This window comes from Larus michahellis, chromosome 19 (genome assembly GCF_964199755.1).
Source record: "Larus michahellis chromosome 19, bLarMic1.1, whole genome shotgun sequence".
NCBI classification, from domain to species: Eukaryota; Metazoa; Chordata; class Aves; order Charadriiformes; family Laridae; genus Larus; species Larus michahellis.
This window is the reverse complement of record NC_133914.1, coordinates 1,124,246-1,137,940: the sequence shown is the minus strand read 5'-3', so window position 1 is coordinate 1,137,940 and position 13,695 is coordinate 1,124,246. Positions and strand designations below refer to the sequence as shown.

Below are 13,695 nucleotides of genomic sequence, written 5' to 3'. Positions count from 1 at the left end.
CTGCCGTGGGTGTCCCCAGAATGACCGCAGCAGGGACGGCCGCCCAGCCAGCCCGTCCCCTCTGCTTTAGTTGCCAGGGACAGTCCGGTGCTGCGAGAAACACTGCTCTTGTTCAGTATTTCCTCCAAATACTGGATGTCAAGGAGCCTTCTCCCCTTCCCAAACACCTGCAGGTCACGTCTCATGGCAGGGTGTTCCAGGGCTAGAGGGCGAGTAGCGCCTTTTTGCGTGCCCAGCTCTGCTCGGCTGTGCTGGGTGCACCGGGGTGGGGGTATAAAGGGCTGCAGGTTGTTCAGACTCACGCCAACATCCAGACGGAGGTACGGAGTAGGAAGAGCCTTGGGGAGCGGGTCCTGCCTTCAGTCATGCCCCAAGAGTGTCGCTCGCAGGCTCGCTGCGGGAGTCCCGGGGGTGAATCTCCCTCGGGCATCGCACCCAAGCACGTGATCCGATGCCCCGTTTGTGTAAGATCTGCGGGTCCGGTACCACTGACTAATTCATGGTTGCTTTGTTGAGGAAATTCAGCAGAATGAGAAATGTCGATAGCTTCAAACCTCCGTCAAAGCTGGAACTGGCACAGGCAAGAGTCATTTACATTAAGCAGAAACGCAAAATGCTGATTATAATCCAGTAAGCATATTTTCGTATTTGAAAACCCCAAACCCCTTATTTTTCCATTTGAAGGAATGGAGTAAGACCCTATAATCCAATCTAATAAACCCCCAGCCGGATTCTCTGAGCTGTTTTATAAAAGTGTTTAAAAATCAATTGGGGAAGGAACAAAAGCCAAAGCAAGGCAGGATACCAAATGCAAGGAGACCTGGGCAAGTGCTTCTCTCCAGCTGATTTGAAAGCCAAAAAGCTCAGAGTTTGTAAATGAATTGGAAATTTATTCCAAATTGATGGAGCTCTTGATTGAAAAGACACTGAATCATGTTATTAATACACTCAGGTCTCGGGGCTTTTTTTCATTCTCTATTTTTTCTTTGGCTGGAAAGGATCTGTTCATTAATCTCAGGATAAATAACCCATCAGGTTCCAGAGGCACCAAAATACGGATCCCTGGCAGATTTTTTTTCTTACTTTATGAATAATAATAACATTATCCCTATAATGTAGTCGTTTAACGTTAAGTGCTGACTGGCCAATATAGGAAAGTAATTTACAGTGATGAGCCCTGTGTCTCTGTCATTTGTATTCACGGCGCGTTGCAAGCGCTACAAGGTGTTCTTCTGACGGCACTTTGAGTGGTGTATTCAACTTTCTGGAACAGGGGAGGGAGGGGAGAGATTAATTTAGGGACTGACTTCCGGGCAAGCGAGGCTGAGGGCTGAGCGCCCAGGCGGTGCCCGGCGGAACGGGCATCGCTGCTGCTGTGGAGAAGCTCCAGCGTGGCCGCTCGGCCCCTCCGCGCTGCATTACCTCTGATTCACCCGCTTGTTCACTGCTCTCAGCCACCGAAATTGAGCAAAAATCAAGCCTGGTGGGGCTTCGCAGGTCACCGGCACTTGCCTGCCTGGGGAATTTGATGCAAATTGCTCTGCAGACGAGGTGCTGGATGAGCGCGGGGGTCTCGGTCCCTCCAGCGGGAGGTGAGGCCCCGCTGCAGAGCAACGCGGAGGACACACTGTGCGCAGCCCGCGGCATAAACAGGAGGGGAGAGGAGCCGTTACCTCCATCTCAGAGAGAGCAAGCTGCCATAATAGGTTCAATTACAAAGCATCTGCGTGACTTTGGAGTCCAGGGGCTGATGTTTGACTGTGGGTGTCTCTGCGCCGGGCTGGGGACGGCTCTGCTCCACAGAGGGGAGGTGGGTGGCCCGTGGGGGCACCGGGCTCTGCAGAGGGTCACCTGGAATCTCACTGGCTCTTCATCCTCATGCCTTTCACCCACTACAATGTTTTTTTAAGAAAGCCCCAGGATTAGGGAGGCAGGAAGAAGTCACAGCTGATTTTATAAAACGTACGAATGGTTTGGAATTAAATGAATTGCGGGGTCTCCTTCTGAGACTCCTGCTTCAGTCTGGTTTACGTAGCTCTGGTTTTGCTGTCCCCAGGAAGGGTGGCTTCCTTGGCTTTCTAAAAATTGCAGATTTTGGGCCTCATTTAGCTTTAATTTCCAGCAAGTTTTTAAAGCGTAAATGAAATTTTAGATGCTTTTTTCCTTCTTCCTCCATCCTGATGCCCTGTCTGTGTTTGCCAAGGAGTGGTGCAGGAGGGGGCTCATCAGTTGTGCTGTGCTGTACCCTCCCTCCTCCTCCTCTGCTTAAAAGTCGAACAGAATATTTATTTTTATAATGTTTTTTGTTTCTCCATATGCATTAAAACTGCATCCAAAATGCGATGGGCTTCTGGCTGCTCCCTGGCAGTTTCACTAGGCAGAAATGTGTTTATTTTAAGTGATAACACTGGGGCAAGAAATTGAGTTATGTCTCATGCCCATTTGACTGCTGAGGACATGGGAGGTGGCAGGGCTGGGATTTGGGTCTCGCCTGGTTTTTTCTTTCTCTCTCCACATGGTTAGGTGGGTTATGGGTTGCCGGTTAAATTAAACAGCATGGAAATTACCAGCCCTGAAGTAAAAGCTTTGGGACTCCGAAGGCTCTCAGCTGTGTCTTATTCCAGCAGGAGGTTTTGCCTGATGTGTCAGGCACCATTAGGAGCGTGTTTCAGCTGGGCGGTCAGACGGCAGCAGAGCCCAAAAGAAGGACCAATGGTTGTAAAGAGTAGGTCAGAGGAGGGGGAACGCACAAAGGATGCCGTACTCACACCCCGCCTCGAGTGTGGTCAGGCGTGCACCCTCAGCAGCCCTCAGCTTTTCCTTGCTGCGCTTTCTGGAGAGCGGGGCTTGCTGCTCCTTGCAGAAATGGGCCTTTTCTTGGCACCGGCTGAAGGAAAGGCCCCCAAACGAGCCCCTCTCGCGGGGTTCAGGGAGGTATTTGCTGTGCAGGGCTGGGGGAAATTAAAGCGTGTGGTAGCTAATGACACTCGCCCCTTGCCCCGCTCCAGACGATGCTGCTTCGGCCAGCGGTGGTACCCAGGGGGCAGCTCGCTCCGTCTGAAGGCTTTGGGGTTTGAGATTCTTAAGGAGACGTGAGCGGGTACGGCTAGGGGACTTCCAGGGTCTTTAGGATTTATACCCTGTTCCAAAGCCAGAGCCAACCCCAGTTCTCTTTTGGGGCCTAACTTACTTTACATCTCCCACTGAAGCCAAAGGGAATTCTTTACCCGCCTACTGCTCACTTGCATGATTAGCTCCTATTTATATTTAAATTACGGTTTTAAAAGCTCAAACCTTTCATCGGTACATTTATGGCTCCTTTTATATCTAGCCCGTACAGGTCACAGCTGATGCACGCCACGATTAAACCATTTCCCTGAGTCTCCTCGTAGTCAGAGAAGTGATATTTTTGGGTCATCGGTGTGTGTTCGGCCGCATGCATGGGTGGAGGAGGCTGGGCGGGAGAGAACAGCTGATGTATGGGCAGACAGCGAAACAGTAATTTAGGGCTTTTTCCGAGCTGATAGAATCTGACTTTTATCCCAGCATCTCTTGGAAGTGACACCGTGTATCACAGAGACGTTGGCTGCATGAGAAATCTGTAACGAGAGCGCACCTCGGATGATTTTGGTGCCATGCAGAGTTTCTGCGCACACAGTCCGGAATGGTTATTAGTTCCCTCCTGTCAAACAGATATGCCTCCAACAAGCTCATCTGTTAACGGGCTGTCAGCAAACTAAGCAACAAGGCAGAGGAAGACTTTTCTCCGCGCGTTGGTGGCCTGCGCTCGTTGCTTTCCTGCTGGGGCCCGAAGTTGCATTTCGCCGTGGGGAATGGCTGGCGGTGTGTGCTGGGGACAGTCCCAGGGCAGGGACGGGTCACCTCCTGTAGGCACGGACGGATGCTCTTGCTGGGATGGGGGCACTTTGCTGGGGAGGAATGGGAGCCAGGAATTTCCTTGTCAACGGGCTGGGAGCATGCGGTTTAAGCCTTTCCTTGATTCATGTGATTTTCTTTTACGTCCTGTAATTTCAGAGTAAATGAGGGCTGGATGCAATTACTGCAGGTGCTTATTTTGTCGTGAGAGGGTTTCGTGCACCACCATTCACTCTGATGCCCTTTATTGCCATGGTGCTGAGGTACTTTAGACATAAAACTTGGGCACTGACAAACCTATAATTGTATTCCCACAATATTCTCCCTCCTCTGAAAGCAGGATGGGCAGCGAGCAGTGCCGGGGTGGGAGAGCTGCGGGCTCCCGCGCTGCTTTCATTCCTTTGAAGCCTGCGAAGTTGTCAGCTTCCCGAAGGGGCCGGAGGCAAAGCGGAATGTTTGGGTCCAGGCTCCCAAACTCCTGGAAGACGGAGGGGCTGCAGGCTGGGATCACCTGCTTTGTTAAGCACTAGGACCAGATGTGAGGTTGAGAGCCCAAGACGAGTTCTTCCGTGGGGCCGGAGGAGGCAGCAGGAGGTGGCTCCCAGGCTTGGCCGTGGTGGTGAATTGCAGGGACCCCCCAGGAGTGGGGCTGGTGTTTTGGGGACCGACTGGCTGCAGGGACGGGCTTTTTTTCAGTCCCCAGCCAGGGATGCTGCACGCAGCCGTGGGACGTGCTGCCTGGCACGGAGCAGCCCTTGCTCCGAGCTGGGGAGTGGTGGTTGGCGTCCTGTTGGGTTGGTGTCGCTGATTTTCCACGGAATAGCCTGTTCTGTCTGAGCTGATCCAGGGGCTTTGCAGCTAATCTTACTTTTATTGAGAACAGTCAATTGCTGGATGAAAGCCTTTTTGGGGGGGTTGGGTGGGTTGTTTGTGTTTTAGTGTGGGTTTTTTTTTTTTTAACTTTGCCATTTTGCTTTCTAGTTATATCCTGTGGAAACCCAGGAACCCCCAGCAATGCGAGGGTTATATTTAACGACGGCTTGATTTTCTCCAGTTCCATTATATATCAGTGCCGGGAAGGCTATTACTCCACGGGAGTGCTGAGCAGGCACTGCACCGTGAACGGGACGTGGACTGGGACCAGTCCGGAGTGTACAGGTGAGTGCTGGGATGGATTCCTGGAAGATGAGATGAGCGATGCTGCCAGGCTCTGGGGACGGGTTGTCAGGGCGTGTTGGATGCTCGCTGTGGACGTGCACACACATGTCGTGCTGAGAAGCTCGGCTAAACTGTCTGGTGGCAGCAGCAGTCGCTCAGCCTGCAGTCCCTGCAAGTACCTAATGGAAAACTCTTGCTTTGGGGTTGTTTTTTTCCAGTTGGATGAAGGGAGCTCTGTAATAACTTTCATGAGTAGATGTCAGCCGACCGGGAAGGGTTCTCCAGGGTTGCTTCTGAACGTGAGCGTTCCTGCCTGACGGTGTGCACCAGGCACCAGGACGTGCGTGGGCAAAATCCCTGCTCCAAAACCCTCGGTGAACGCGTTGGGTTTCCCCACGGCTCCCACCCGCGGTGCCCATGGCAGGAGCCTGGATGACGGCAAACGCGGTCTTACATAAAGAGCCAGTAGCTAGGGTAAAGAGAGGAGGGGCTGCCATGAGCAAACTGTCTTCCACCTGGCCCAGATTTGACCCAGGTTCTCTTTAATGTTTAATGTGCGTTAATACTTCTTGCAAGGTCTTAATGTGCCATTCAGTTCACTGCGCGCTCCACTGAGGAGATACAAAGTTTTCTCCACGTACTGCAGCCCAGCCTGCTCCGTAGCTAGCACTGCACCAGATCCTCTGTGCTGCAAACGCTCCCCTCTCCGTGATTATAGGGGATGACATCCTGCATGGAAAAGTGCTCAGGACCTTCAGGTTTCTAGTTAACTGCAGCTCCAGAAGTGTGAGACAAGGGATGGTCAGCCAGAAATGCTTCTTTCTGTTCCTTTGGCAGTGATCAACTGCGGTGACCCCGGTGTGCCAGCCAACGGCATTCGGCTGGGCAGTGATTTTACCTACAATAAAACGGTGGTGTTCCAGTGCACGCCTGGGTATATGATGGAGTCAGACAGGGCATCTTCTCTAACCTGCACGAAGGACCGAACCTGGAATGGCACCAAGCCTGCCTGCAAGGGTAAGACTGGTTGCCATAAATACTGGAGGACACAAGTTTTACAGGCGAGGAACTTCTTGTAACTTGTGATGAGGTAACAGGCAGCAACTACTACCCGGTGCCTGGAACCCACCTGAGAGTTTCTTGGTCCTATCGTTCAATCTGTCCCCCCTAAGTTTATGGCACTTACACAATTTTATCACCATAGCACGAACACCTTGCTATCTGTAGGTCTATCGGTCGTCACAATATGCCTGGGCGGGAGGCAATTGCTGTTATCCTTGTAGCAGAGAAGGGAAAGTGAAGCACAGAGAACAAAATGACTTACTCTTCACAAAAAATACTCAGATCAAACTCGAATGAAATAGTGTGTTTTCCAAGCACGTGCTTTTTGGCATCATCTAGAATCTGAAAAATGTTTCTTCCAACTCCTTTCATTATTTCTCAGTTCTGAGATTGCCTCTGTCGTTCAGAGATAGGAAAGGGAAATAATAGAGCAGTTGCAGGACAGGCTGGATCTCTTCTGCAAGTGTTTTACTCGCCCACCATGTGTAGATAAGGCTCGAGGCGGCATCTGTGTACTTCTTTAGCAATCTGGAAAACTCACCTGTCAGGAATCTGATATAAATGCAGACCACATAAAGACTTCCAAATATACTCTAGTTCCTTTAGAGGCTGTAAAGAGCAATTCCTACCCTCCTCTTTCATCCTCTCCACTGAGCTAATGTTGCAGGAATAATGCAGAGTGTGGCCAGAGTCTCATCTGGAGGCCAGGCTGCTTTGCATGAGTTTAGCATCTCTCCTGGTGCTCCCCTGAGCTGAAAAGCAAAGCACTGCAAAAATGTCATATTAAAATACCCTAGAGCAGATGAAATACAGACTAGTTGTTGATTCAACTGCTAATCTGAAACTCAGCCAGGTTGTCCAAAATGTATGAATCTTTCAGGGAATCTTAGATGAGTTTTCGCACGAAGTCAGGCTGGATTCTTACCTTCGGTGGGAAATGAACACTGACTCAGAAATCTGACTTGGAGATTTGGGATTTCGATAACTCCAAACTTCAAAGTAAAATCCTGGGGTTTACGACTGCACACACAGCTGGAAAAGTTTGTACGGCCCCTGCTCGGGCAGTCCCAGGAGGTGCTCTTTGCAAGGAGAATGTAACTTTGATCCTACATGAATTTGCTTGTTAATGGAAATAACTACGCCGAGAAGTCAAGAGAGCTGAGTGTGCTTTTGTTTTTCGTTCAGCTATCATCTGTAAATCCCCCCAAGCCGTCCCCAACGGGAAGGTGGTGGGCTCGGACTTCAGCTGGGGCTCCAGCGTGAGCTACGCCTGCCTGGAGGGGTATCAGCTCTCCCTGCCCGCTGTGCTGACCTGCGAGGGCAACGGCACCTGGAGCGGCGAGATTCCCCAGTGCTTCCGTGAGTAGGCAGCATCCAGGCGTTCACGCATCACCTGGGTGGAGGACTGGGATGGAAACCCAGCTGGTTGGTGCTCGCTCTCTCCAGCATCTCTGGTCTCCATGTGGCTGGTTTCCGTGTCAGCTCTGCCTTACCATAGAGGCCACGGATTGACCGTTGTCAGTATGTGCAAAGTTAAATATCGTGGTTCCTACGTGTCAATGCAAGACACCTAAACCCAAGGGAAGTCTTGCATTAACTGAAGCTGGGGGGAGTTTGCATGGCAGGAGAAAACGACGCTGCTTAGAGTGGCTGTAGCCAAAAGTCTGGATGTGCCCCCTGCCTCCGACAGCAGCCAAATGTGTTGGGAGTCTTGGTTTGCCATCTCTGTAACGGGGAGGCAGCAGTGGCCATGGGGACACGGTTGGTCACGCCACCTCTTGTAACCAAGATCACGTTTGCGACAAGACTGAAGACCTGGCATGTTCCTGTCCACGAGGCAACTTTAAAACTGGCCGTTTGTCCATGTGTCTCCCCAGTGACTGAGTCTGCTGCAGTCAGGGCTCTTGAAGCTGCCAAAGACCGTAGGAAAAAAAGCTTTTGGCAAAGGGCGCTGTGTTGTTGCAGCAAAAGTTAAGAATGTTTTGTGAAGGCAGAACTTTGGCTGAGTGGAAACCTGTGTGCTTGATACAATAGCTAATGCAAAAAAATTAGTTAAATGTCTCATAATGATAAAGGCAGATTTGAGTTTCTTTTCTGGGCTGAATGGCTGGCAGCTGCACAATAGCCATTTTCATATTAAACCATACAAAGCCCTCGCTGTGTTCCTTGCACCTTTCCCTGGATCTTGTATAATTAGTGGGCTTTCTGTGTGACATGGAACCGTATAGCAATTTGACATCGTGCAATTAGAGATACATTTTAAAGCTAAGCATGCTGTTAGGAAGAAAAAAAAAAAAGGAGGGGAAAAAAACCAGAAAAGATGGGAGTGAAGGTGGAAGTTAATTAACGGCAATTGACAAAAAGAGAGAGTTACAAGGAAAAGTAGCCAGCAACGCCTTCTACCACTACTAATTCCCTAGTCAATCACAGAGTTTGATGGCAGGGAGCGGTAAGGTTTGAGCCTTTAATAGACCCATCTTTAACTTATTAACATTGTTTGCTCTTGAGGAGGCTCGTCACGATCCAGTTGTCTCTTTGCCCGTTGCAGCCGTGTTCTGCGGAGATCCGGGGATACCCGCGCAAGGCCGGAGGGAGGACAGAGGCTTCACGTACCGCTCTTCCGTCTCCTTCTCCTGCTTGGCCCCGCTCGTGCTGGTGGGATCCGCCCGGAGGTTCTGCCAGTCCGACGGGACGTGGAGCGGGACCCAGCCCAGCTGCATAGGTGAGGGGAGGCTCCTCTGCCCTGCATCTACAGGCAGAGAGCTTTGACTTGTCACCTTGCTTTTCCGTTTGTAGCAAAGTTGTTTTCTTATCTGGGTTCGCAGAAATTAACGCTTTGTTCCCCTGAAAATCGGAATGTATAGGGGTGATGCCTTTGGTTTGTGCATACTAGCTCGTGGAAGACAACCCGTCTCCTTCTCCGGGGGCTCGCTGCTTAGGTTCAGCGCCTGTCCCCATCATTCCTGCCCCTGATCGTGGTCAGTACACGGTGCATCCGAGGAAGATGGTCTCCTCCCTGTTCCTGCTCCTCAGCGCTGGGCTGGGCTGCCGCTGGCCAGGAGGGAGACCTTTGCAGAACTTCCAGGTTGATGTTTGAAACCTGGGCCATAAGGTTTGAGGGCAGTGTGAGAGCCTGCCGAGGGCAGCGCTACGCAGAGGTCCCAAAGGCTGGTGCTGCCCGAGTTCCCTCTGTGGCTGGGGACGGTGACGGCGCACCAGTGCCATGCTGTGCTGCGCTAACGCTGCTGCGGCCCGGACAACATCAAACCTGTTGTCTTTCTGCAGTGGTGGGCTCCGTGCTGCTCCCAGGCTTGCTCAGGGACCTCCAGCCCCGCGCGCTGCCCTGTGGAGACGACAGTGTCGCTGCCGGCGATGGGGCTGGAAATGGTTTGACCGCAGGGAGCAGCCCTGGGCTGCTGCGGAGGCAGCTCTGCTGCTCACAGGAGCTGCGGCAACCCCGCGGTCTGCCCAAAGGCCACACGTGAGAACTCTTAGGTCTTGGCTGCCTTTGAATTATATCCAGAATGGCAGCTCTTGAGGCATGAAGGTGCTGTATACGGAGACCAAAATCCTACGAATTGCTTCGCCTAGCTACGGTGTTGGGATTCAGGCTGAAATTTCCACACGTTCTTCAGGTGCCCATTTTCTGGGGCTTCCAGAACCCTTTGAAACCTCTGGGAGGTGGATAATCATAATTAATTGCAGCATTCTTCGCCTATTTAAGACTCTGGCTACATTCTTGAAGCCCAGGGCTCCTGTGGCGATAAAGCGCAGGGGCTGCGTGCTGCTACCTTAACCATCTGCCTGAACACCACCATCATCACCTCATGTGGGCGGCTGGGGCAGAAACACATCTCAGGCTGTTCTCCGCGGTTTTCAGTCCTCCTAGCTGCATCTTAAATGCATCACCAATTACAGTAACGTAAAAATACTTGTGGCCTGAACCTCCAAGCTTCCTATTGACTTCACCAGGAGTTTTCTCAGGTACAAAGAGCTGGGAGCACCTGCCTACTGCTGTAAATACTGGCTTTAAATGCTTCCTCGCTTCCTTGCAAATCCTGGTCTGGGATCCTATCATACATACGTGGTACCCATCCCTCCAGAGCTGCCTGTGATTGAACCCAACAGGTACCCGGCTGTTCATGCTGCTGATGAAACGGGCTTAGAATTTGTCTCCCCAAAACAAACCATGGGAAGGGAGAAGACGTGTGTGTCTGCAAAACCCTGACCCGCAACGTCAGTGTCTGACACAGGCAGCTGAACCCGAAGTGCTGGATTTATTCAGATCTCACCCGTTTTTGAGAGGCGTCACATTGCCAGCTCTGCAGACCCCCCAGGTGCAGCCGGGACACCGGGGCGCTGCCCTGCGCCCTCCGCCATCCATCACCCGCTGCCTCATCCAGCCATGGGGCTCCTTATTTATTTATTTTAGACACGCTGATTTATCTGGGGACTTCCATGGAAACTGTGTCAGTGATAAATGACAAAAGCTCAGCAGAGCCGAATGACGGAAGATGAATTAGTTTGTGTGCCACAGCCCCAGATCGGCCGCGTTTCGTATCCCTCGTTCGGTTACTCGCCGCAGCTCCGAGGACCTGAGGACGGCACCAACAAGCACGTAATGTTTCCGTGTGAAGAGGCCGATTAGGCAGATCGTAAGGAATAAAGGCAGAAAAGTAAACCGACATGCCGTTAGGTACAGAAGGTGTGCTCCATTGTCCTGTGGCTGCAGGCTGTAGCGACAGGCCGCTGCTATCCCACTGTGCTGCCTGGTGGAGACTTGGCTTAATGTATTTCTTCCACAATCCTGCAAATTGGAGTATTTTGAGTAAGTGCAGAGAGGGATTTGCTGTGGGGTGTATGGTCCGTCTCATAGCGATGCTGAGCACGCTGAAGAAAGAAGGCTGGGAGTCCGGAGCAGACTCATCTGATCACACTGAGATCCCGCGATGCTCCAGCTCCCCGCTGACGGAGCTCCCCCGGCCGGGTACCGGAGCATCCCTGTGGCCAGCGTTGCAGCTTAGCTCATCCTGTAGCCCTAAAGAGCAGGGAACCTGCTGTCGCTGAGCTGCCTTTCCGACAGAAACTTTGGTTTCCTTTGCTGGGTTTGGGATGCTGATATTACCGTGCTGCGTCTCTGCCTTAGTCCCACTGACGCCCTGCTCCTGTTGACGTGCTGGGGGAAAAAAACAGTGATAGATGGCAGAAGAGTAGCAGCAGGTATTGCTGCTGAATTGTGCGTGTTCATCTCCTGATAGATGGAGAACGAACGAGGCGTAAAGAGAGATTATGTATCTGAGATGCGTTAAAATTTCCAGCCCCCATCTATCACTAGGAAACAGCGAGGTGCGAGCGAGGGCCCGGCTCAGCCCGGAGGATGAAGGTGGTGGCCCAGGGCAAGGGGAGGACGGGGTCACCTCGGTGCCGGGGGTGGCCAGTGGCAGCGGAGGGCACAGCCCTGGTGAGCCGGGTGTTTTGCTCATCGTCTGTAGAACAGGGGAAGGGAAGAGAGTTGTCCCCGACACAAGATTTCTGTTCTTACATTTTCTCCTGGGTGACGGAGCGCCTCTGGTTAGTTTGTGTTGCAGCAGTCAGGGATTTAAGAAACAAAAAGATCCGTGTATTTTTCCGTGTTGCTATGTATTCCTTCTGTAGCGGAATGTGTTTGTCTTGTTGCAAAGGCGAGCGCGCCTCTGCGTGGAGGGGAAGGCAGAGCTCTGCCGTGCTCCCGCAGCCGCCGCTCTAACACGCTGCCTCTGCTCTGCTCCCCCAGACCCCAGCCTCACCACCTGCGCGGACCCCGGCGTCCCCCTCTTTGGCACGCAGAACAGCTCCCAGGGCTACCAGGTACGGTGCCGGCGGGGTTCCGCGCCCCGAGGCTCGGGGGTTAGTCCCTGTCTGAGTCCTTACGTGGATGAACGTGTCCTCCCGCGAGCAGGACATCCCGGCGTGCTCCGTTAGACCTCAGAGCGCATTTGCATGGGATTAACTAGCAGCGCGTTGTTTATGGTGTTAATTACAGTGCTAATTAATAGTTATTAGTATAATTCACATCGGAGACGTAATTTCCATTCATTTTCAGACCAAATTCTGTAGGTGGTTTTCTTAATCTCAGCTCCCGTACAGTGTGAAATCAAAGGAGAGAGAAACCCAAAGCAATTCCCCGGGATGCTCCATCTCCGCCGCCGTCCCTGCTGCCACTTCCCGGCTGTGCCGGGGCCAGGATCGCCGATTCCATGCGGCTGCTCCTGCCAGAGCGGATCGTTCAGTTTTGCTGCTAATTAGTTATCTTAATCCTGGGGTTTAATGAATTAATTCTAGCTTTTAATTAATACTGAGACACCCTAAGCCTGACTTTTGTAGGAGCTGCCAGCCTGAGAGCCGCAGAGGGCGGTGCGGGCAGAAAGCAGACTCTCTCCGGCGTATAGAAGATGGGAAATTCTAGAAGTGCTTTTGTGCTTTAAGCATGGGTGAATCACATTGTTTTATTTCCTATGGAAACAGGTGGGAAGCATCATCTTTTTCAAGTGCCAGAAGGGATACCTGCTGCAGGGCTCCACCACCAGGACCTGCCTCCCCAACCTGACGTGGAGCGGCGTGCAGCCGGACTGCATCCGTAAGTCTGGGGAGAGGCTTTCTCAAGGGAAACGGGGGCCTCTGACCGCGCTGTTGCCTTGTTTCGGTGCTGTGCTTCACCGTGCAAATTGCTGGCTCTGAAGAGCTGGTAATTTTGGGGGCAGCTCCGTGAAAACATATTTTTGAAGAAAAGGGAGACCACACAGTCACTTCTCTCCTGACATGACTACACCAGCAGCCACTTCTGATTTCAGATGAGATATTTTACTTGTCCCTTCCTCAGAGACGTAGTTTCAGGTGAGACTTTGCTTTGTGCTTCTGAAACAGCATTTGATGGCAGAGACACGAGCTCACGCTCCAGGGACCCAGGTTAACATTTCGCCAGAAGGGCTCTCCGGCAGAGCAGTGTTTCTCCTCAGCTTTAATAATGTGTTGCTCTTTCTTTTAAGCTGTCCGTCATCTTTTCCCTGCTACACCAGAAGGGAGTTTAATTTAATGTGTTTAAGTGGTAATATCCATCATGGCCTCTGCATCATAAGTGTTAAAAAGCTTTTTCCTCTCCCTTGTGAGGTGGTTTATTGACGAGACATTTTTCCGCTAACAAACCCTGTAGGTGCTCGTTCTGCGAGCAGCGCAATGGCGGCACCTGCCTTTAAAAACTCGTACAGGTAGCATCAGAGGAGAGAGGAGAGGATGCTCTGGAAGGAGCTGCCCTTCCCACTGCTCCCTGGGCGGTGGGAGCGTGTCCCCACATTCTTCTCCCGGCTGAATCGAAGGCCGCGGGGATGCAGCAGCGGCTGTGGCTGTACGGGGGGTTTTGCTCCTGGTGCTGGGTGTCTCGAGGCAGAAGATGGTTTTGGCTTCCCCAGTGCCAGCAAGGCCTGCTGAGCTGTTGCCTTTAGGTTTTGGGTTAAGCCTTCTCCGTCTGCCGTGCCGAGTGGGATGTGGTTGCTGCTAATGAGAGCCGAAGCGCTGCCCCCGAGCCGGGCTGGCGGCCGGCGCTCCCGGACCAGGCGAGTTCGG

General features: G+C 52.1%; 1 protein-coding gene across 1 annotated transcript in view; it reads left to right on the top strand.

The window, feature by feature from the left end:
- The window catches only part of CSMD2 (CUB and Sushi multiple domains 2), a 336,176-nt gene that overhangs the window by 313,040 nt on the left and 9,441 nt on the right, over positions 1-13,695 (top strand). Inside the window, exons 59-64 of the mRNA XM_074562714.1 lie at positions 4,858-5,034; positions 5,872-6,051; positions 7,282-7,455; positions 8,645-8,818; positions 11,870-11,943; positions 12,601-12,712. Of these exons, the coding sequence (XP_074418815.1) occupies positions 4,858-5,034; positions 5,872-6,051; positions 7,282-7,455; positions 8,645-8,818; positions 11,870-11,943; positions 12,601-12,712 (891 nt within the window). The remainder of the gene's footprint in view (positions 1-4,857; positions 5,035-5,871; positions 6,052-7,281; positions 7,456-8,644; positions 8,819-11,869; positions 11,944-12,600; positions 12,713-13,695) is intronic.